This window comes from Desmodus rotundus, chromosome 1 (assembly GCF_022682495.2).
Source record: "Desmodus rotundus isolate HL8 chromosome 1, HLdesRot8A.1, whole genome shotgun sequence".
Lineage (NCBI taxonomy): Eukaryota > Metazoa > Chordata > Mammalia > Chiroptera > Phyllostomidae > Desmodus > Desmodus rotundus.
The window spans coordinates 64,202,152-64,225,487 of record NC_071387.1 but is presented as its reverse complement, the minus strand read 5'-3'; the positions used below and the strand labels follow the sequence as shown (position 1 = coordinate 64,225,487).

Here is a 23,336-nt window from a genome sequence, read left to right as displayed (position 1 = left end):
TGTGTGACCCTGGGTAAAGCAGCAGAGTCAGAGTGCAGCCCGGGTACTATGACACTGCCGCCCACCTCTTAATAATCTCTCAGCGCGCTGCCTCCAGGGAAAACTGGGTGAGTGAGAAGCCTGGGGGACCACGCCCGCCCATGCAGAGGGTACATCACCGCACTTGAGACCCAGCTTTCTCACTATAAAATGAGAGAGCAGATAATGACTAAGGTCCTCCCAGCCAATAGCTTTGCTCACTGTTTCCTCCCCAGCACCAATCATAGACCCAGGAGAGCCACACTGCACTGTGACCAGAGAAAAGTCAGAATGATTCACTGAGGCTTTTTTTTGATTGTGGTAAAGTATGTATAACATAAAATTTACCGCACTACACATGTTTAAGTGTACAGTTCAGCGGCATCACGCATATTTACACTGCTGTACAGTCATGATTACCATCCACCTCTAGAGCGCTTTTCATGTCCCAACGGAACTCCCCAACCATTATTTGCTAACTCCCCCTCCCCACCCCCAGTCGCTGGCAACCACCATTTCACTTTGTCTCAATGAATGTAGCTCCTCTAGGTGCCTCACTTAAGTGGGAGCACAGTGTTCGCCTTTTTGTGACTGCCTATTTCACTTAGTCTAATTTCCTCAAGTTCATCATTATAGCATGTGACAGAAATCCCTTCCTTTTTAAGGCTGAGTAATATTCCACTGTGTGGACACACTACATTTTGTTTATGCAATCATTTGTCATGGACACTTATTTTGCTTCCACCCTTTGGCTATTGTGGTTAATGGCGCTATGAACATGGGTATACAGGTAAATCTGGGCTTTTGGCGAGGCAAAATGGATTCAATTTATATTCAAAATTTTTCTTATCATATCAGGAGACTTCTCCCAAACAAATCAGAACTCTTTGCCCTTCCTGAATTGGGCCGAGCTGTGTAATCACAGGCCCGGACACTCTGTACCAGTCGTGGGAATCAGAGTCACTCACAGCCCTGCTCAGTCACAGAGTCCAGACTCGCATCGCTAATACGACTCTTTGCCATCACTGAAGAAAATGCACACATGCTACCTGAGGAAAACACTCTTCCAAAATGCGCCACCATGAGGCAAAGCTGAGTGCACTTTATGTGGAATTTAAGGTGGAGTTTTCTTGATAGCCCATCAATTTCTAGAATAGCTGTAGGACTTCTTTTAGTGACCCTGTAGTCAGTTTGAACCAAAAAAGTCAGTTATAGAAGTCCTTTGTTATTCCTACAAGAAATTTTTCATTCTGGTTCAGGTGTTTCCTACATGTCCCTACTCCATTGCCACCCCATCCCACCCCACCAAAAAAAGTGGAAGAAAGGAGAAATTATGACAGTCAACTGTCTTGTTACCATTGCTTATAATCCTTCCTTGCAAATCAATGTTTATTTTTTTCCCTGCCTGGTCTACATGGGACCACTCCCTCTATGAGGGTTCGAGTCTCACGCGGAAGGCAAGATGCACCATTTTTGAGTTGTCAGACCTGTCCATCAGCTGCAGGCAAGGGAGAAAGGGATAAGGTGGCCGATGGCCTCTATAGCAGAATACACTACAGAACACTTGAAAAGAGAGAAGCTAAAGTCACACACAAAAGAAATGTTTTGGCCAAAATGTACCAAATCAGAGAAAGTAGTTTTTATGCTTCCTTATAACCTAGTCATAAAATTGATTTCAACTGTGACATGTCACAGACTCCCTAAGTAAATAAAAAATTCAGATAACAGCAATCAAACTGACACTCCACTGACTAGGTTCTTCAGATAAATAAACTGAAGGACAAGAAATGCCCCTGCATGTGATGCAGCATCTTGTGGGAGGCAGGACAGCCAGGTGTAGGAAGGCTGCAGAAGAGCCGAGTGGGCTGAAGTAGTACGGAAAAAGCCAAGCCTCAGAGCAGGAGAGAGGCAGGGCAGACCCACTTTGCTTGCACTGGGAACATCAAAGGTTATCGCAAGCAACTTAAAAAAATTGGAGCCCAGCACCCCATTTCAAGTCTAGGTCCCACGAATTAAGATCATTTCTGTCTCTAGCTACCCTGATCCCACAGAAGGGCACCAGGGTGCCAAGAGCATCCTGCCTTGAGTCCAGAGGATGTCAAGGATATATGATTGCCATTCTGCTGTCTTTTCCTCTTTTAAGTCATACCATCCGATAAACAGAGCTCTTCATTTTTAGCACTCTTTGTAAATAATGCCAATGTGGTTTTCAAAAGGTGAGAGACATAGCCTGGGAAGGAAGAGTGAGGTTTCATTAAGTTAAACAAGAAGTTCTTTCTGCAATGACCTTAAAATGGTGATGTCTCAGCTTCCCTTATGTGAAATTATCTGTAAGATTTCCAGCCCAAAAATACAACTCATGACTCCCAAGCTTGACTATTTCTCTTGTATAAATACTAGACATAGAACTACTTACAACTATTTGACAGAATCAAAACCACTACAGACACATGAAGACTTTCCCACAATGAGACTCTCTTCCCCAACAACCATATCCCAAGTTCAGGGCGGGGGACAGGAAGAGGATTCAACAAGTCACCAAATAAACTGCACCACTCCAAACAATCTCAAAAATTTACTTCTAGCTCTCCTTAAGCATTTCAGAGGACCTAAAAAATAGCACCGTCATTTTCCATTCAATGGCTTCCTCCTATAATTCTAAAATAATTTTAAATTTAATTACTGTCATGGTTTATTTTTAAATGTAAGTTCATCTTTTCTAAAGGTTATGTAGAAAAAGGACTTCTGTAATGGCTAAAAATGTTACTTTACAAGAGATAAAAGGAAATACTATCCCTATAGCCATTAGACAAAATAACCACTCCCATAAACCTGGAGAACCAAACATGCACACACAGTTAAAACCAGCATTTCGTTCTTTAAGGAAAAACCACCAAAAGCGGCAACATGAACCAATAATTACACCCAACTATTTCATGGAAAACGGTGAGCTGCTTTTGAATATAAAAATATCCTCTAAATATTAAGCCCTGTGTTTATTTTTTTTTCCACCTTTCACCTACTTTCTTAAATATCCTTTGGTAACAGATTGGTTCAGATTAAAGAATACAGTATCACTTAAGACAACGTGGTTATGTTCCAGTTAAAGGTGAGATCATATGGTATTTGTCCCTCACCACCTGGCTTATTTCACTTAGCATAATGCTCTCCAGTTTCATCCATGCTGTTGCAAAGGGTATAAGCTCCTTCTTTCTCTTTGCTACGTAGAATTCCATTGTGTAAATATACCATAGTTTTTGGATCCACTCGTTTGCTGATGGGCACTTAGGTTGCTTCCAGTACTTGGCTATTGTAATTGAATAACAATAAAAATTTAAAAAAATAATGAAAAAAAAAAGACAACGTGGGTTTCAACAACCAAAAAGAAACAAACCTCTGCATGACAGGCACACCCACCAGCAACAGGACCTGACTATTCAGTGAAGAGGTCGAGAGGTGCAGTAAGACGAGAAACACCACCGAACACGAGGCGCCGAGGAAAAGCTTGGGTGGTGCCTGTGTGCAATGGTTCAAAATACTGAGGGACACAATGATTAAGAAAAAGAGGTCACGATGGACATCACAGAGATAATGAAAAAATTACAGAAAAAATGAATAGCGGTCCATTACCTCCGGCAGCTCCAGCAACATATTACAATCTCCACCCTCTACAAACTGGACTCTCGATTCACATGGCCTTTTTCACCTACACAGACAATGTATCCCTTTCTTCCCTCCGCTCTGTCTTCCAGAGATTCCTCATCTATTCCACATTGTGCATTATCGTAAAACCAATCTTTAAAGTCCATTCCCTACAAAATCCAAAATAGTGTTACAGATTTATCGAGTCACATGGAGGGTTGATTATCAATTGTTGTTTTTAAGTTCTGAAATCAGCATAACCCTAGTAAGTAAAGAACAAAGATATCTCACAGTAAGATAGAAGTAGCATTCTCTGGATATATCATTAGCAAAATTATGCAGCTAGATCATCCCTGTTTACAGTGTGTGGAGGGCTGCTACATAATTAATGTTTTATTAAACTCTGCTCTGAAGATCTGAGAAAAGATCAGATTCTGAACCAGCTGCGCTGTTTCTAAGGGAGGTGTGTGTGTAGGTGGTTCATTTGAAATTCTCCCTTCAACATTATGCTCCCGTCTTTGACACCTTGGGGGTGGTGGTGTTTTCCTCTTTTGTCTTATCCTGTCTTTTAAGGCAAAGAATATAGGTTGTTTAATTAAAAACATAAGAATTTAAGAACAGTGATGCTTAAAAAGCTGTGTTTCAATGAGAAACGGCTCTGGTTCCTGCAGGAAGGCTTTGTGCTGTGGAATAAACTCCAGGATTCATGCAATTTTAATGAAAATGCTTCTGAACCCCACTTTCTTCTTTGTGTCTGACCTTCTGTTCAGTCCCCAGAATGTTTCAAATGCTCCTAATTCTGTGGCTGGGAAGGCCGAAAGTGGGAGTAGCATTTATAGGAGCCAGAAATAAGCATTATAAGATTTTAAGTAGTACTTACAAAAGGATAACAAATACCTTATTTTTTTTTATTCGTGAACTAGAAAACTGTTCAGGTTTGAAAAAATAAAGATATACAATTTTACCTATTTACTGTCATTTCCTGGACAGTTTTCTTTATTGGAAAGATATATGCTCATTGTATTTTTTAAAGAAACAAGATCTTTAAAAATGTAACAGACAGAATCGAGATCAGAGCAGAATTAAATGACATAAGGACTAAAAAACAATTCAAAGGATCAATGAATCCAGAGGCTGATTCCTTTTCCTTGAAAAGATAAACAAAATTGACAAACCGTTAAGCAGACTCATCAAGAAAGAAAAAGAGAGGACCCAAATAAATACAATAAAAAACAAAAGAGAAGTTACAACCCATACCACAGACATACAAAGGATTGTAAGAAATTACTATGAACAACTATACGCCAAGAAGTTAGATAACCTGGGCAAAATGGATAAATTTCTAGAAATATACAATCTTCCAACACAGAGTCAAGAAGAAGCAGAAAGCCTGCACAGACCATTAACAATTAGTGAAATTGAAGCAGTAATCAAAAAACTCCCAGCCCACAAAAGCTCTGGACCAGATGGCTTCACAGGCAAGTTTTATCGAATATTTAAAGAACTCTTATCTTCTCAAACTATTACAAAAAATTCAAGAAGAAGGAAGATTCTCAAACTCTTTTTAAGAGGCCAGTATTATCCTAATTCCAAAACCAGGTAAAGACACAACAAAGAAAGAAAATTACAGGCCAGTATCTCTGATGAACATAGATGCTAAAATCTGCAACAAAATGTTAGCAATCCAGATCCAATGATACATTAAAAAGATCACACACCATGATCAAGTGTGATTTATCCCAGGGATGCAAGGATGGTACAATATACACAAATCAATAAACCTAATACAGCACATAATACAAATGAAGAACAAAAACCACATAATCATATCAATAGATGCTAAAAAAGCATTTGATAAAATCCAGCACCCACTTATGATAAAAATATTCAGCACAGTGGGAGTAGAGGAAACATACCTCAACATAATAAAGGCCATATACAAGAAACCTACAGCCAACATCATACTCAATGGACACTTAGAGCTTTCCCACTAAGATCAGGAACAAGACAAGGATGTCCGCTTTCACCTCTCTTACTCAACGTAGTACTGTAAGTCCTAGCCACAGCAATCAAATGAGAAACAGAAACAAAAGGCATCCAAATTGGAAAGGAGGAAGTAAAACTGACATTATTTGCATATGACATGATAGTGTGCATAGAAAACCCTATAGGCTCTACAACAAACCTACTCTACCTAATAAGTGAATTTGGCAAAGTAGCAGGATACAAAGTTAATATTTGGAAATCAATGGCATTTTTGTCCACCAACAATGAAATATCAGAAACAGAAACTAGGGGAAAATCCCATTTACTATAGCAACAAGAAAAATAAAGAACCTAGGAATAAACTTAACTAAGGAGATAAAAGACCTATAGTCAGAAAACTAGAGAACAATGAAGAAGGTAATTAAGGAAGATACAAATAAGTGGAAGTACATGCCCTGTTCATGGATTGGAAGAATTAATATCATTAAAATATCCACACTACCCAAAGCAATCTATAGATTTACTTCAATCTGTATTAAAAGACCAATAGCATATTTCACTGATCTACAACAGACACTCCAAAAATTTACATGGAACCAAAAAAGACCCCTAATGCCCTCAGCAATCTAGAGAAAGAATAAAGTTGGAGGGATCACAACGCCTGATGTAAAACAATACTACAAGGACACTAATCAAAACAGCCTGGTACTGGCATAAGAACAAATACATAGATCAATAGAACAGAATAAGGGCCCAGAAATAAACCCATGTCTCTATGGTCAGTTAACATCTGACAAAGGGTCATGAGCATGCCATGGAGTAAAACTAGCTTCTTCAATGAATGCTGTTGGGAGAGATGGAATGGTACATGCGAAAAAGATAAAAGAAAAGAAAAAAGAAAAAAAAAGAAACTAGAGCACCAACTTACATCATATACCAGAATAAACTTAAAATGGATAAAAGACTTAAATGTCAGTTGTGATACCATAAAAGTCCTAGCGGAAAACATAGGCAGTAAAATTTCAGATACCATGTAGCAGCAATATTTTTGCCAATATATCTCCTAGGGCAAGGGAAATAAAAGAAAAAATAAATGGGACTACATCAGACTAAAAAGCTTCTGCACAGCTAAAGAAACCATCATCAAAATGAAAAGGGAACCAACCATATAGGAAAATATATTTGCCATTGATACATCAGACAAGGGTTTAACCTCCAAAATATACAAAGAACTCATATGACTGAAAACCAGGAAGGCAAACAATCCAATTAAAAAATCGGCAAAGGACCTGAATGGACACTTCTCCAAGAAGGACATACAGGTGCCCCGTAGACATATAAAAAGGTACTCAACATCACTAGCCATCAGAGAGATGCAAATTAAAACCACAATGAGATATCACATCATACCTGTCAGAATGGCCATCACTACTAAAGCAACAAATAATATTGCTGATAAGGTTGTGGAGAAAAGGGAACCATAGTGCACTGTTGGTGGGAACACAGACTGGTGCAGCCACTGTGGAAAACAGTATGGAATTCTTCAAAAAATTAAAAATGGAACTGCCTTTTGACTTAGTGATTCCACTGCTGAGTATATACCCTAATAATCCTGAAACACCAATTCAAAAACTTATGCACCCCTATGTTCACAGCAGCTCTATTTACAAAAGACAAGTGCTGGAAACAACTTAAGTGCCCATCAGAAGATGAATGGATCATAAAACTGTGGTACATTTACACAATGTAATACTACGCAGCAGAAAGAAAAAAGGAACTCTACCTTTTACAACAGCATGAATGGAACTGGAGAATATTATACAAAGTAAAGTGGGCCAGTTAGCAAAAGATAAATACCATATGATCTCATGTATAAGAGGGATCTAATGAACAAAACAAACAAACAAGCAAAATAGAACCACAGGCATGGAAACATGGAACAGACTGACAGTGGCCAGAGGGGAGGGGAGAGGGGGATAATACTGGAAAGAAGAGGAAGGCACAAGTCAAAGAGCGTGAATGAATGACCCACGGACAACGGTGTGCAGACTGACTATGGAAGAGGGAAATGGACTGGGCAGAGCAAGGGAAAGGGGGAAAAGTTGGGACAACCTTAATAGAATAACAATAAAAATATAAATCAGAAAAAGAAAACTTTCAAAAGTTTCCCATGTTTACAGATAATATTAACATTGTGTATCTTGTTTCAAGCTGCCATGCAGCCACACATTTAGGTACAGGCCGCGCCCACAATTTTACATGAAGTTTCATGCTATACTTAGACCTGGCTAAGATCTGCTCTCTGCCCCAAGTGTATCCAGGAAAGGTGTCCATGTGAATAGACCGAGATTACCTCCTTTTTAATGGCTGCACAGAACTCCATTGCATGATTGTACCATATTTCACTTCCATTAATACAGTGATGAATTTTGAACATAGGTCTTTGCTTACATCTCCAGTTTTCCTCCCCTACTTGTGACAACGTGTAGGAAGTACTTGATCAGACAGAGGCTACACACTGATGCGCTGCCTAATGTCTCCCGGAGAGGAGGAACAGGAGAGTGACCCTCAGTTCCACACTCTTCCCAAAACTGGGTTTCGTGCATTTTGGTTTTTAACTGTACGCTGAATAGCCTGATCCCATTAGTACTTTAGATATTTGGGATGCTTTGGCTACTCAGAAATTCTTCATTTTTATGTAGCAAAAACCCTTTCTTCTGTGGTCTCTAAAACTTATTGATCATGTTTGGAAAGTACAATATTTCTGCAGCTCAAGAGAAACCATATTTTTCTTTACTCTTCTGCACTATTTAACCTTCATATTTTCCAGCCACCTAGAATTTACTTTAGTATAACACGTGATAAAAGGATCCAGTTTTATTTTCTTTTCCAAATTAACAGATAACTATCCAAACATGATTTACTAAATATTCCATTCTTTTCTTCACTGGTATGAAATTCTGCTTTTATCATATACCAAATTAGCACAATATACTTGTACTAATTATTTCCGGACTTTCTATTCTGCTCCATTGACTGAATAAATGAATTATTATTTTTATTTTTTTAATTAATTTATTTCTTTTTATTCAGTTACAATTGTCTGCATTTTCTCCCCTTCCCTCCACCCCACCCCAGCTAAACCCACCTCCCTCCCCTACCTCTACCCTCCCCCTTGATTTTGTCCTTGTGTCCTTTATAGTAGCTCCTATACACCCCTCTCCCCACTACCCCCTCCCCACTCCCCTCTCGCTATTGTTACAATGTTCTTAATTTCAATGTCTCTGGTTATATTTTGTTTGCTTTTTTCTTTTGTTGATTATGTTCCAGTTAAAGGTGAGATCATATGGTATTTGTCCCTCACTGCCTGGCTTATTTCACTTAGCATAATGCTCTCCAGTTCCATCCATGCTGTTGCAAAGGGTATAAGCTCCTTCTTTCTCTCTGCTGCATAGAATTCCATTGTGTAAATGGACCATAATTTTTATACAAAGAGAACCAACAGTATGGGAAAACATATTTGCCAATGATACCTCAGACAAGGGCCTGATCTCCAAAATATATAAAGAACTCACACGACTCCACTCCAGGAAGACAAACAACCCAATTAAAAAATGGGCAAAGGACTTGAACAGACACTTCTCCAAGGAAGACATACAGAGGGCCCAGAGACATATGAAAAGATGCTCAGCATCACTAGCCATCAGAGAGATGCAAATTAAAACCACAATGAGGTACCATCTCACACCAGTCAGAGTGGCCAACATAAACAAATCAACAAACAAATGTTGGAGAGGATGTGGAGAAAAGGAAGCCCTAGTACATTGTTGGTGGGAATGCAGACTGGTGCAACCACTATGGAAAACAGTATGGAATTTCCTCAGAAAACTAAAACTGGAACTGCCCTTTGACCCAGCAATTCCACTGCTGGGATTATACCCTAAGGGCCCTGAAACACCAATCCAAAAGAACCTATGCACCCCAATGTTCATAGCACAATTTACAATAGCCAAGTACTGGAAGCAACCTTAGTGCCCATCAGCAAATGAGTGGATCAAAAAATTATGAATAAATGAATTAAGTGATCAATTTAAAGTCTATTCCAGAATCCAAAGGATGGATTGCCAGAGTCACATTCTCCCTCTACAAATTAGCAAATGGCTACTTACTTTGGATAAAGCCCTGAACCTCCCTGTGCCTTGGTTTCCTCGTCAATAAAATGAATATAATGGTACCTGCCTCAAAGGGTTTTCAAGGGATTAAACTAAGCGGTAAGCAGTATATACATGTTACTTATGCTCATCATCAACACCAAAAGGAAGCAAAGAGACTTGATTCTGGGCTTTAGGAATTCAGAGAACAATGAAGGAGACAGAGATATTTCATCAAACAGCCACATAATTAATGCACAATGACAAACCACAGTAAATGAATTAAGGGGAAACTCATCTAATCCAGCAGATTAGAGCAGGTGCTTCTAAGACATAACACAAATTCAGGGCTGACGTGCGAGTAGGGGTGAGGTGTCCTCAGGATGACGGGAGGGTGGGCAGTCAATCCAGGCACAGGGCCTGACTGCAGAGCCCCACCTCTGCCTGTTCTGGGGGCGCTCCTGTGCGATGTCACGAAGGACTGGTTTCTCTCACCTTCGACTTCTCAGTTTAAATTCACATTCTCAGAGTGAGACTCCAAGACCACCCACTTCTGAAAAGCCAGAGATGTGGTCTTTGATAAGAAAGATAATGATGTAAACCATATCGTACAACCTTATTCATTCAACGGCAACTTTTCCAGCAGGAGATATTCCAAGATCTTAGCTTCAGTAAAACACAAGTAGTTCTTTATCCTCAAGGCTATCCTCTCTGAATTAAAGTAGGCAGGTATCTGTGAAACCATCATCTGTTGTTTTTTATATGCAAGTAACAGTACCCATCTCAAATCTGGAATTATCTCTGCTGGTAAGAATTTCCCTGGCCCCTGATACGACCTTTCCACATGCATGTAATCTCTCCCCACAACCCAATGTCAGGTCTGACCTCCACGTCACAGTGCCCTAGTGCTCCTCTGCTGTACTTGCAACCATGTCTAATTATATATTTGCATGATTAGTGGTCTGTCTTCTACACTACACTGCCAGTTCCTTGAGGGCAGGGAATGAGTATTTCATTCACTTCTCTATACCCAGAACTTAGCAAGGATCCCATTGTTTGTAAGAGAGATGGATGACCAGAGCCTGGTGTGAGGGGCAACTAGTACTAAATCAGGGTGGAAAGGCAAGGGTCAGGCCCTTGCAGCTCACTATTTAGAATTTTGGTCTTTGCAACCAGAAGTAGCAAGGACATATTCAGGTTTTGAAAACATCACCCTGGCCAAGACGTGACCTGGCCAGAGAGAGCGGGGAACACTGGGAGAGCAGTCAGGATCACGGAGGTAATGTGCCTCTGATGGGGTCATAGGTTGGACCAGATGGGGTAGGGGAGCTGCTGAGCAGTGGGCTGTCTCAGGAACTCCCACGGCATTTCAAAAACTGACATGGTGACAAGTGTCAATATTTCACAGGGACAGGTTTGGCATCCGAAAAGAGAATTCTACCTGACTAGTAACTTTGATACAAAATGTGAGATTGCACAATGTAAAAAGAAGTCATTGTAATCAGAAAACCTAAAAAGTCAAAATGGGAGAGTAAACTGAAATAAAGTCTATTCCCCACATAGGAGTGATAGGGGGCTCAAAGTTGGAAAAAATTTAGTTTAGGTAATAGCTAATAAACCTGCATGCAATCAGGATGGTATCTGAGCCATTGTCCTCCAGGGTGAGATGTCCGTCACTCAGGGCACAGATGAAGACCACCGGCCAGGACACAGATGAAAGAATGCTGCGGTTTTCTATCTAATTAGCTTTCCCCCTGAATTCTGAACCCCTTACTTACACTTTTCTCTTTCTTATAGAAAGGGTCAGTTTAAAATGGAATTGAAGGCAGTTAGGGTACCAACCTACCATCTTCTCAGATCGCCGGCCATCTGAATAAAACACCCCTAAAGATTCAACCCGTCTCTGCTCATTGGGTCTGGTAGGTGACAGACAGCATGAACAACGGCTTTTCCAGTTTCAGGAGCCCCAGTTCTGAACAATGTTGCTCATCCGAGAGACATTAATTATTACATGAAGAGGCATCTCCTGTGTATTAAATATACTGAATATATAAGTGATATTAAATCAAGAGCACAAAACATAATGGTTAAAGGCCTTTGCATGGCCATACTTGTAACTCAACAGCAACATCGTTTATTACTCTGAATTTCTTGAACCAGAATCTCCATGCTCTTTCTCAACTCATAAGTTAATGTTGGCTCCAGAAATTTGGAGAGATTCTGCAGAGGCTGAGAAAACAAGCTTTACTCCAGAAAATGACTCCACAGCCTATTTATTTGTCTCAGAGCTCGAAGCACTTGTCACTGAAGCCATTAAAGAGTGCCAGGCCCCAGAGACAGCCAGGCCATCCATAAAGGCACACTTGTGCCCGGGCAGCAGCAGTGGCCTCAGTGCTCCAGCGGACCCCGCCAGACGCGTCCTCTCTGTAAGGAAGCTGACAGCGGCCTGCCCACCTCATTACTGAGGCCTTGTCTCACGGCAGCACTTCCTCTGCTTTGTTCTTTTTTGTTTGGGATAGACAGCAGGGGGTATTATTTTTCCACCCATGGCTTCCTAAATTTTACATTTCTGTCCTCAAAATAGAAGCTCACCCAAGGCCTTTGACAGACCTCTGCATTCATGGTTAAAGGGGACCACCAGGAATGTCTCCTGGCTTCTCAGGGTACCTCCACCTCACTCATTCTCCTTTGCTGGGGTGGCAGTGCCTGCAAGCCTTTTGTGGAAAAGTGAAGAGGTGACAGGCACCCAGAGACTTCCGGTATAAGGATTAAGAACAAAGCTGAACACTTAGCACCAAATTACCGAGAATATCTTGCAGAAGTGCTCTTCCATGCTATACGTGTGCTAGCCACCTCTTTCTCTTTATACAAAATAAATAATCCTAAGAATAAGATTAGAGATCTGGGGGGGGGGGAATCTTCATTTAAAAGAAATGCCACCAAAAGTCATTAGTAACATTCTTATTTGTGATGCATCTACACTTATCTACGATGCATCTAAGAAGAGAACCAAGAAAAGCAGCAATGTTTTATTCAGAAGAAACCCAAGCAACAGTTCAATCTGGGGTTCCATGGAGGGTGAGGCAGGTGTTCTAAATAGTCTGAAGCTAAATGCCTAATATTGCAAGCTAAGCTTATTCCCAACCCCAGGGATGGCTTGAAATGCTCTTCTATTCCTTGTTTTCAGTATAACCTGAGGAATGTGGAGATGGGAATAAGTATAGATGATGGAGTGGAAAGAAAATTCATTCATGTGTGTGTGTGTGTGTATGTGTATACACACACGTATATATAATATCACAAAACACAAGAAAGAAAACGTAGAAACAAATTCCTCATCCATAAGGTTACTGATCAGGAAAAAAAATCGCTGTTTAAATGTTAATTTAAAAAAAAAATTGTACAGCAATACAGCACAGTGCCTGGCACATAAATTCTCAGTGTATTTTAGTTACTATGATAGATCCTTTTTTCCCAATATTAGGCCTATGGCACATCTGTTTTATGGCCTGCTTTTTTTCACGCAGCAATAATCAATGAATATTCCCTACACAAATACTGCCCCATGGGTAAAATGGCTTATGCACGGATGTCCCACCATTTGGCATCACTGGGCCACACTGGAAGAAGAAGAGTTGTCTTCGACCACACATTAAATACACAACACTAATAAAAACTGATGAGCAAAACAAGGGTTAAAGTAAATTTACGATTTTGTGTTGGGCCGCACTCATAGCCATCCTGGATAGCTGTGGCCCACGGGCTGTGGGTGGGACCCCCTGCTAGACACACCGTAATTTCCTTCCTTATCCCCTATCGTTCTGGCCTTCAGGTTGTTTCCGGTTTTTCACTACAATACCTACTGAAGTAAACAACTGTGTGCACAAGTTTTGCATGCGTATATATTTATTTTCTTTGGATGGATTCCTGAAAACATAATGACAAGGAAGAGCACCGCCGATCTCCAGAAGTGTCTCACACGCCCACCATCGAAGGAGAACCACACCCCCGCACCCTTGCTAACTCGGAAAGTTCTCATCCTTTTATCTGTGCCCGTGTAAACGGTGAAAAATGCCGTACGCTGCTGTCTGAGGTCCACGATGTGTGTTGTTTGTACCCTGGCCACTTGCAGTTCTTTCATACATTGCCTTTCCATATTCTTTTCTAATTCTTCTATTAAGGTGTTCACCTTTATCTTACTGACTACTACATGCTTGAAGATATTTCTTGGTTTGACATTTAAGGCTGGAATAGAACTCACAGTTGAAAATTACTGGCAGTTACCAGCTCTGAAACAGATGGTCTAAATTAAAATCCTGGCTCTGCCCCTGAAGCTGTGTAACCTTCGGCTACTTACTTAACCCCTCTGTGCTTCAGTGTCCTCCTCTGTAAAACAGAGGGAAGAATGCCCTTACACAGTCATTATGGGTAGTTAATGGGTTAAAATGATGCCTAGCCATGTAGCCATTTTTACAATTAAAGAAGTCTATTTTAAATTTACAGATTTACAGTTTTTAATTTAACTTCTAAATTAACTTTAAAAAATATCCAATGTATTTTTAAGCAGAAATAAGCAAATTAAAAAAATATATACAAGATAACTCTATAGATAGAAAGATAGATAGACAGACAGGCAGATAGATAGATAGAGAAAGAAACACAGAGGATGTATTCATCCAATGAACACCTACCGGATGCCCACCATCGGACAGGCATTAAGGACACAATGAAGAACAGAACCCCTTCCTTTACACCCACCTGGGGGATGCCAACAAGGAAACTGATGCTGGCAGTGCCGTGGGCCAAGCACCACATTCAATAGAAATACTAAGGGCAGTTTTCATTGCACATGGAAGGGCATTTGACCCTCACCTAGGGAAGGATGGATAAACTTCCTTAAGAAATCATCAAGATGAGACCTTAAAGAGATGTAATGATTGCTCAAGTATCAAGCACAAGAAAAAGAAGGGGGAATTTCCACAAAGAGGACAGCATGGTGCAAAGGCTCGAAAGCAGGAACAGCTGTGTGATACAAAGGGAAGATGTAAAAGACAATCAGTATGGATGTAGAAGATAATCACACACATAAAGAGCTGTGAGGGGTGAGACTAGATCTGTAAACAGGGGTCAGGTCATGCTCCCAACTCCTTTATGGGATTTTAAGGGCTTTATGCTGGGAGCCATAAGGAGCCACTGAAGAGCTTTAAGCAGAGAAGCAACGTTAGGTTTGTTATTTAGAAAGATAACTATAGATACACTTAGATATGAATCAGAGTGGGACAAGACCAGATGCATAAAATGTCAGAACTTAAACTCACATGCAAGACCACATTACCTCAGCTTTGAAACTGAGGATTTTGCAGGGAAAGGGGGTGTTCATATCAAGTGAGCTGTGACTTGTCTGGGGTCTCACGAGTCCTCAGAATGAGAAACTAGCAGGACATCTGAAATCCCTGAGCTTCTTCTCCCAGGACCCTCTTGTTCATGCTCTACATAAACTGATAGTGGGTAGTCTTTCACCATTTTTGAAATGATGAAAGCTTCTCTTGAAGTACAACTCCACTTCTTCTCCAGACATTAGGCACAGAACAGATGACTCAGTGTATGACCCCTTCTATTACACATAATCTAATCCCCTTGTCCTGAGCAGAAAATCCCAAGATGGTCAGAAAATGGTTAACCATTTATATAGTTACATTGTGAGACAGGCAAGTTTTGAACAATCAGTTGGTGCAGAATTGTATTCTCAATGAGGATAACAATTGCTTTATTCTTCTTTCAGTCATTCTGATCTAATGAAGGAAAATGTCTCACTGTATCGTTAGGATGTCTACTGCTTGTCTAACATTTGTGAATCCTGTTTTAACAGCAGCCGAATACACTCCAAGCTTACAGCATTACTCCAGCGAGGGTATCTAGGGCTCAACCCCTTTACGCGTGGTAATTCCCTGTACCGCTGTGATACGTGATAGTGGTTTTCCATTTATGAAAGTGACACAATCCATTTTTCAATTAAAGTCAAGTCAGTAGTCTACACACGAATGCAGATGCCAAAAGCCATGAAGATAACTGACAAATGTGGCGAACAGTCAAATTATTCCACCACAACCGTACGGGAAGAATCTAAAGTCAACTGTCTAAATTCACTTGAATCATTCATGGCAGCAACCAGCAGACAGCGACACCAGACACCAAGAATTCAGATCTTATAAAAGGCAAGCTAATACATATCACATGGCATCAGCATAATAATTCATTGCCTCATAAAAGTAGAGTGAGTCATCGAATTTAGAGAAATGCACTGATAAAGAGATTTTATCATAATCTTTCTGGTTAGGACTCATGCTTTCACATGAATGGGTTACAAGCAAAAAATGGATCAAAATGCTTTAAATGTGTAGATCCTGAGACATTAAAAAGCAGTAGAAAGAGCTTGTTTAACATGAAATAAATGTATTTTAATGATTAAAAGTACTTGATGGACAATTTAAATTTTGAAACAAAGATCTGTCCCATCTTCTCTTGGGGATAGGAAAAGGAAACTTCCCATGTCTGTATCAAGAAATTTAGAGATGAGATCAATGATGAGCACTACATGTATCTCCATAAAAGAATAAAAAATAAAATTAAAAAACTGGAACTGGGTTCAAGGTGAACTAATGACCAAAAGTGTGGAAAAATCTAAAGATTCTGGATCTGTGAGCTTCAAAGGAACCAAAGATGCAGAGAGTAGTGGATGAGATGAACACAAAAAAGCATAATGGAAAATGGAAAACAATATTATGTTCGTTAAATTTCATTAAAAATTGTAACAGGAGACAAAGCTCAAGTGCAGGCTTGAACACAGAAGCAGAATAGAATCTCTGGATATCAGAACATTAGCTCTCATGAGTACAATCTTGGTAACAGCAGTGACGAGGAACATCTCCAGAAAGCACTTCCTTCAGTCAGTCTGCAAACATTATGGAGCAGAGTTGCAGCAAAAAGTTTAGGTGTGCAGGTCCCTCATGGCCAGAAGTAGCCACTTGCACACTTTCATGAACAATATAAATATGTCCAGCAAGCTACTGTTCACAGCATTTATTCAGCATGAAGCAGCACATCAGAGTCACCTTGGTGAGCAGTAAACGCCAGGAGTGAGAAGGGGGAAAGTTGCATCCACGCCACACTCACTGCCTGCCGGACTCCGTTTGGGTTATTTCATTACTCAGACACAGAACCACATCTGACTGTTACCTCCCCAGCCACACTGCCCAACTGACAAGTCCTTAGCGGACATCTCGGTGCCAAAGTTCATCCTTTCCCAAATGCCTGGCACTGTTCCCCAGGTGCACCCAGAAAACCACTCAGCACTTTGGATCCATGAATCATGTCAAAGATCACAGCGTTAACATCACAAACACACACCACTGTGTGTGCTACATTCATCTACAATTCTCAAAAACAACTCAACACACAACGTCACATTACCGGGTAGCTGTCCAATGTGCCCAGACTAGGTAAGGCATGTCATTGCGTCTGTGCTGGCGCTGGCCTTCCGCAAGCTCAGACACAGACGCAGCACGAAGAGTCAGCCACTCCGCTCTCACTGGTAGAAACCCCCGATGCCTTGTTAGAGACTAATAACTCAAGAACCTCTTCATAGTTCTACTGTCTCTACATTCCAAGGTTAATGAAGCTCTCACTGTACTACCAGCCCACCAAGTTAAAAGTTAAGAGGCTGTTCAGAAAGTAGTTAAACAACCTCACTGCTTAAAATTGATCAGGAACAACAACAACAAAACAAAGTGTTTTACCAGAGAAAAATATCTAAATATCAAAAAATCTAAACATTGTGGGGAAAAAACTGAAAAATATAAAATGTACTTTTACAAAAATACATATGGAACATTGACCCTTATGTAATAAGATTTACTCAATAAAGTGGACTTAAAATTCATACACAGGTACTTACGTTGGATTGATGTGGACATATACACATACACACTCAGAAGCATACACATAAATTAATGTGTTATAGGCACAGGGATGGCAAAGGCTTCCGGCTTCTTACCAACACCTACTTCTACATTCTGGGTACAATACTAGACTACAGTTGCCAGCCTCCTCCCTTCTTTGTTGTACTCTATGTTACGAGTTCCAGTCAACTGAACACAAACAGAAGTGATTGTTCCCTTTATTAGTTTTCTGTTGTTACATTACAGATTGTCACTAATTTAGTAGTTTAAAACAATAGCCATTTATTAGCTCACAGTTCCATAAGTCAGAAGTCAGAGACAGTTTGACTGGGTTCTCTGTTCAGAATCTCACAAGGCAAAAATCAAGGTGTGAGCTACAGTGGGCTCCTGGCTGCATTCAGCTTGTTGGCAGAATCCAGTTCTTAAGGCTGTGGGTCTAGGATCTCTGTTTCCTAGCTGGCTGTCATCCAAGAGCCATTCTCTGCCCCTAGAGTGCGCTCCTTCCCATATGCCATCTTACACAGCCACAGTGTGTCCAGTCCCTCCAGTCTCTTTGACGTGCCCTCCCGGTACAGCCAAAGGACACGCTCTGCTTTTAAGGCATTCACATACTTTGAGTAAGCCCAACCATACAATTCTCCCTTTTGCTATAGAAAGTAAAACCATCTTGGGAGTGACATCTTGATAGTGACAGGCTGACAGACACTCAACCAGAGGGGGATACACATGAGGGAGGGTCATTGAGGGTCGTTGCATTCCGCCCCCAACAATCCTCTTCCAGGCCTGGCCCATGAAAATCCCCTGTTCTTGTTCCAATACACCCTCAAATCACGTATGGAACTCTAGTCATCCTGGATCCCTGAAGCAGCAAGGAAATGAGAATGAGACAGTCTTTGAGCAACACAGATCCATTAAGACATTCTGGTTAAACCACAGCATTAGGCCTTCTTTCAAAGTTCATGTTAACACAACCAAACGAACTGGTGGAAAAGTAGATCTAAAAAAGAACTTCCATTGTGGTCACTGAAAAATGGATCTGACAAGAAGAGATCAAAAGATCAGAAGACCAAACAGTTCAGAAGTGTTCTAAGTTTTTAAAGGAATCTGATTGCCCAAATCATCCATATCCTGGAATATCATATTCTGAATTTAGAAGTGGCACTAAATGTAAAATCTTCAGAAACAGTAGTTATTCCAGAAGCATCAGACCTAGCTGACGTTAGTACCACTCAAACATACTTCGTTGGTAGTCTGCAAAACACAGGGCAGGGGCTCACAGTCACGACATTTCAGTAGGTGTAGCCGTGGCACTTATTTTCGTCTTATTATCCATTATAGACCACATAAATCACTCGGACATTTGGGCTTCAAAATGATTAGGGAAATAAAGAAAATCTAAGCTCCCAAACTGAGAAAAGTTGTACTTTAAAATTGTAAAACTTCATCATTTGTCTTCTGCTGCCTTAAAATGCCCCACACATGCTGTGAGCACCCACCCAGGCGGCCAAATACACCAGTGTGATAAGGTTGGCACGCCCCCTCTCTCCCTGCCCCTGACCAAATAACATTCAAATGCACCAAGGAAATCCCCCCTCACCTTCTCTTGGGTACTCCACCCTGACCTCCAACAACGGCACTTGCGAGGGTCTTCGTACTCGCTCTTGGCTCCCCACCCGCTTCATCAAGCTTGCTCCCTTGGCCCTCTGCCCATGCGGCCCCTCTCAGTGTTAAGTGACTCTGTCTCTCTAGCATCTGTGAGTATAATAAACTTTGTTTTCTTGCACCATTCTGGGTAAATTACATCTTTATGAGCAATAAAGTAATAAAGTTTATTAATGGAAAAAGGTGATCAATTTTTGCTATTTTAATATGCTCTTCCAGTCTGGTAAAATGTATTTGGCAAAATTTTTTCACGGCCAAATAGCTGAGATATTGAAAATAAGTGTCAGCAGCAAGGTAGAAACAGTCAGTTCTAAACCAAGAGAATAGTTGTGACACATCTATCACAACAATAGTTGTGACAGATTATCATCTGATTTGATAATTGGAGATATCAAATCAATGGGCAAACACTAAAGGTATATTGCTTTATTCATACAAATATCATCCCTTCCTCACATAAGCAAAAACTCAATTTCACAAGAACAGGAGAAACATTTGCCTGAAGAGGGATCTGCCGCTTAGAAACATAGGCTACCTAATCTAGCACCCGTTTTAAAAGGGCAATAACTCTGCGCCTAAGGCTTCCTCTGTAGGTAAGATCAGGTTCCTGAGCTGTGGGGGGTAAATGGAGAATATGGCTATTTCCCCTAATATCTCTGACATGTGCAAATATTAGTACTGGCTTTACACACCCTTCAAAATACATATGCATGCCCAGGAAGAATAACATTGACCTTCGGCTTTCTAAGGCTGTGCTACCTTAAGCAATGGATAAGAGATTGTGTATTGCTTCACAAAATAAAAGGCTTTTCAGTAAAAAGAAGCAAGTGGTGCAGTGATTCTGCATCTGGATTCAGTGTGGTAAATACTGATCTTACCACAAGCAGACCTCCTCCAAGGATCTCAGAAGTTCTTTCATATTATGATTTCAATTTTGTATTCGGAACATTCAGAGCCACATGTAACTAACCTCAGGATAGCTGAAATTGAGACTTCTGGTTGTTTTTGTTAAGGTAAAAAAGCTAAAATTTCTAGCTTCTATAATTTCCTCATGCTCATCATGACCAATGTAAGGGATGGTATTTTATCCTAATAAAATTATTAATGTTAATGGCAGCTATTGAACACTTTGTGCGTGTGTTCTACAAGTTCATCTACGTTCACACCAATTCTAAGAAATGCATGTTATCTGCACTTTAGCAAGCACAGATTCAGAAGTTAAATAACGCTCAAGGTCACAGACAACAGAGGAGGGGGGTCACGCCTTAGCCTTTCCCACTCTGAAGCCACGGTTCCTAGTGGCCTTTTAGGGCACCACGACTGGCAAAGGAAGTCCTCAGAAATAACAGCAGGAAAAGGATGTGATGGTGGCAAATTTGGTGCTGAGGTCTGCTTTAGAGAAGTGGTAAGTACCTGAAGTAAACGGGCTAGTGACATCAAAGAAGACCTGCCTGAGAACCTGCCAGCAGCACAAATGCTAGTTCTGTAAATCTGAAGGAATGTGAAGTACGGTTATGACAGGCCTTCCAAATTACACCAACAATACACTTACATTTACAAACACTTCTGGCAGAGAGGTCCAGAGAGATCCAATTCGAAGAGTAAAACTGATTACACTGAAGGGCATTTTTACTAAAATGGCCTTAGTTTCTTTAATCTCCCAAACTGACCAAAATAACGGGGTATATAAAGGCAAACGTGTTGTGACAGCTGGCACGTGGGCACACACAAGGCGGATTTCACCCTGCATTTGTCAACCTGACTTAACTGAGGTTCTGAAAAACACACCCTCATCTTTCCTGGATGTGGTTTTTAACAGGGGTGTTACTGTAGAGCCTGGGGAAAAAGCCTCATTCCTTCTGAGGAATTATCAGGAAGTGCATTATTAATTAAGGCTAATCTATGAAAAAAATATTTAAGACTAGATTATGAGAACTATTTAAAGAAATCAGCACAGCCCTTAGCTAAAGATCCCTTAAACTAGAACTGTTTCAGAAGGATTAAAAAAATAGTACTCATACTCATTATATAAGATGTAGGTCACATTTTAAGTATTCACTTATTTTTTCCTACATAAAATCCTTCAACCAAGTCCACTGAGATTAATCTATTAAAATCTAAATAAGTTTTATTATCACAGTTTATTAACCTCATAGAGACAGATAGCCACATCCAAGATCTAAAAGGCTCAGTAAAAACAAAATGTTAAATATACGATGATTTGGTTATGTTAAGGCTGCAACGCCATTGGGAAATTTTTAAAGACATGCTGACTTCTGGTCAAGCCCTGGCCTCAAAGGAGTTCGACGACCAAGTTCCCCAAGGAAAAGTTAACGCATGAGCTTTCCACAAAGACGCCCCATCCTCCAATTCATCTGAGTCTGACCGAGGAAGGAGTGATTCAGAGACGACGCGGGGAAGCACAGACCGCGGACAGCCCCGCAGCCACCCTCAGTGCGGCCACCGTTCGTGCCAGCACATCCCGGGACAGCCGGGTGCACAGACACCGCAAGGTCACGGGGGAAAGAGGCGACTTTACATAATCTCCCGCCGCGCCGTGCGGGCACCTGCGAGCCTCGGCGACCGTGCAGCCGCTGTCCCCACCCTGGCGCTCCCGCACCAGGCGGCGCGGGGGCGGGCGCGGGGCGGAGAGGCGGGACACGGGGCACCCACTGGCGCCCAGAGCGCCGCTCGGAGCCCGGGGTGGAGACCGGAGGGCGGGCTCCCAGTCCCGAGAAGCCACGGCGGGCAGCGCGGGCCCGGGTAGCCCAGCTCCCGGCCGACTGCAGGCTCCGAGCGCGCCCCTCGCAGCTCCGCCCCGGACCGCCCCGCGGAGCACCTGTCACGCGCCTTACCTGAGTGGCTTTGTGGAATTGCTTCTTTAGCCCGGCGACCGACATGGTGCTGGGGGACGCGCGGGCGGCTGCGGGCTCGTGGAGGAGGAGGCGGGGGCGCGAAGCAGGAAGGCAGAGCCGGGCGGCGCGCTGGCCGGGCCGCCGCCAGTCGTGCAGCCGCCGGGGCTGTGTGCGCTGGGGCGCGGGCGGCGCGGGACGCGGGCTCTCACGGACGGATAGACTCCCTGACGTCAAGGCTGGGTGATGCGGCCTCTTAAAGGGGACGCGGGAAGCCCCGCCCAGCCCCGCCCCTCCCCGCCCCGGCGCGGGGCTCGCGCACAGGTGCTGCGGCAAGAGCTACCTGGGCGCCCGCACGCCACACGCGGACCTGGCGCCGCAGCACCAGCAGGCCGGTTGCCCGGACAGAGGGCGCAGGGCGCTCTCCCACCCCGCGGGCGTCGTTGGGACCCCGCGGACTGCGGATCGCTCCCTGCAACTGGATAGCGCAGGCACCGGGCACGACTCAGGTGACTCGCTTGGCTTCCAGGTAGCCGCAGCACGCTGCCTGCCCTTTGAGTCTGGCCTCTCTGCAGCGGAGGAAGGAGTGGCGTTCTATCTGGGGCAATAAATAAGTTATTGCTCCTTCTCTGCCTTGCCCCTGCCTGGCTGGGCACAGAAAGCGTTTCTCTGCCCTGGTTTCAATATCCCTTCAACCTATATAACGTTAGGAAAAACCACCAGCCCTTTATTATTTTTTATTTCTTTTGGTCTGATGCAACTTAATGACTTAAAAAGAACCAAAAAAAAAAATTAGGCCATAGTCAGAAGGGTAAATACAATAAAATTGAAGTGGGTTATTACTAGAGTAATAGTAGTTAATCCTCTGTTTGCATGTATGAAAAAGCCTGAAATGGGAACTTGGCTTTCACTTGTGATAGTGGATTTCAGATTTTCAATCTAAAATAAGCATTATATAATGTGAAAATGCATATACTAAGAAAATGCAATACTAAGTTATACAAATTCTTCATATGTAACCGTGTATATCTGACTAGGCTAAAGCCAAACCCTGCTGCTCGGTGGGA

General features: G+C 41.9%; 1 protein-coding gene across 1 annotated transcript in view; it reads right to left on the bottom strand.

The window, feature by feature from the left end:
- The window catches only part of SH3GL2 (SH3 domain containing GRB2 like 2, endophilin A1), a 184,735-nt gene extending 162,223 nt beyond the window's left edge, over positions 1 to 22,512 (bottom strand). The window contains exon 1 of the mRNA XM_053924695.1: positions 22,273 to 22,512. Coding sequence (XP_053780670.1) covers positions 22,273 to 22,317 — 45 coding nt within the window. The 5' untranslated portion in view covers positions 22,318 to 22,512. The remainder of the gene's footprint in view (positions 1 to 22,272) is intronic.
- Positions 22,513 to 23,336: the final 824 nt, after the last annotated feature.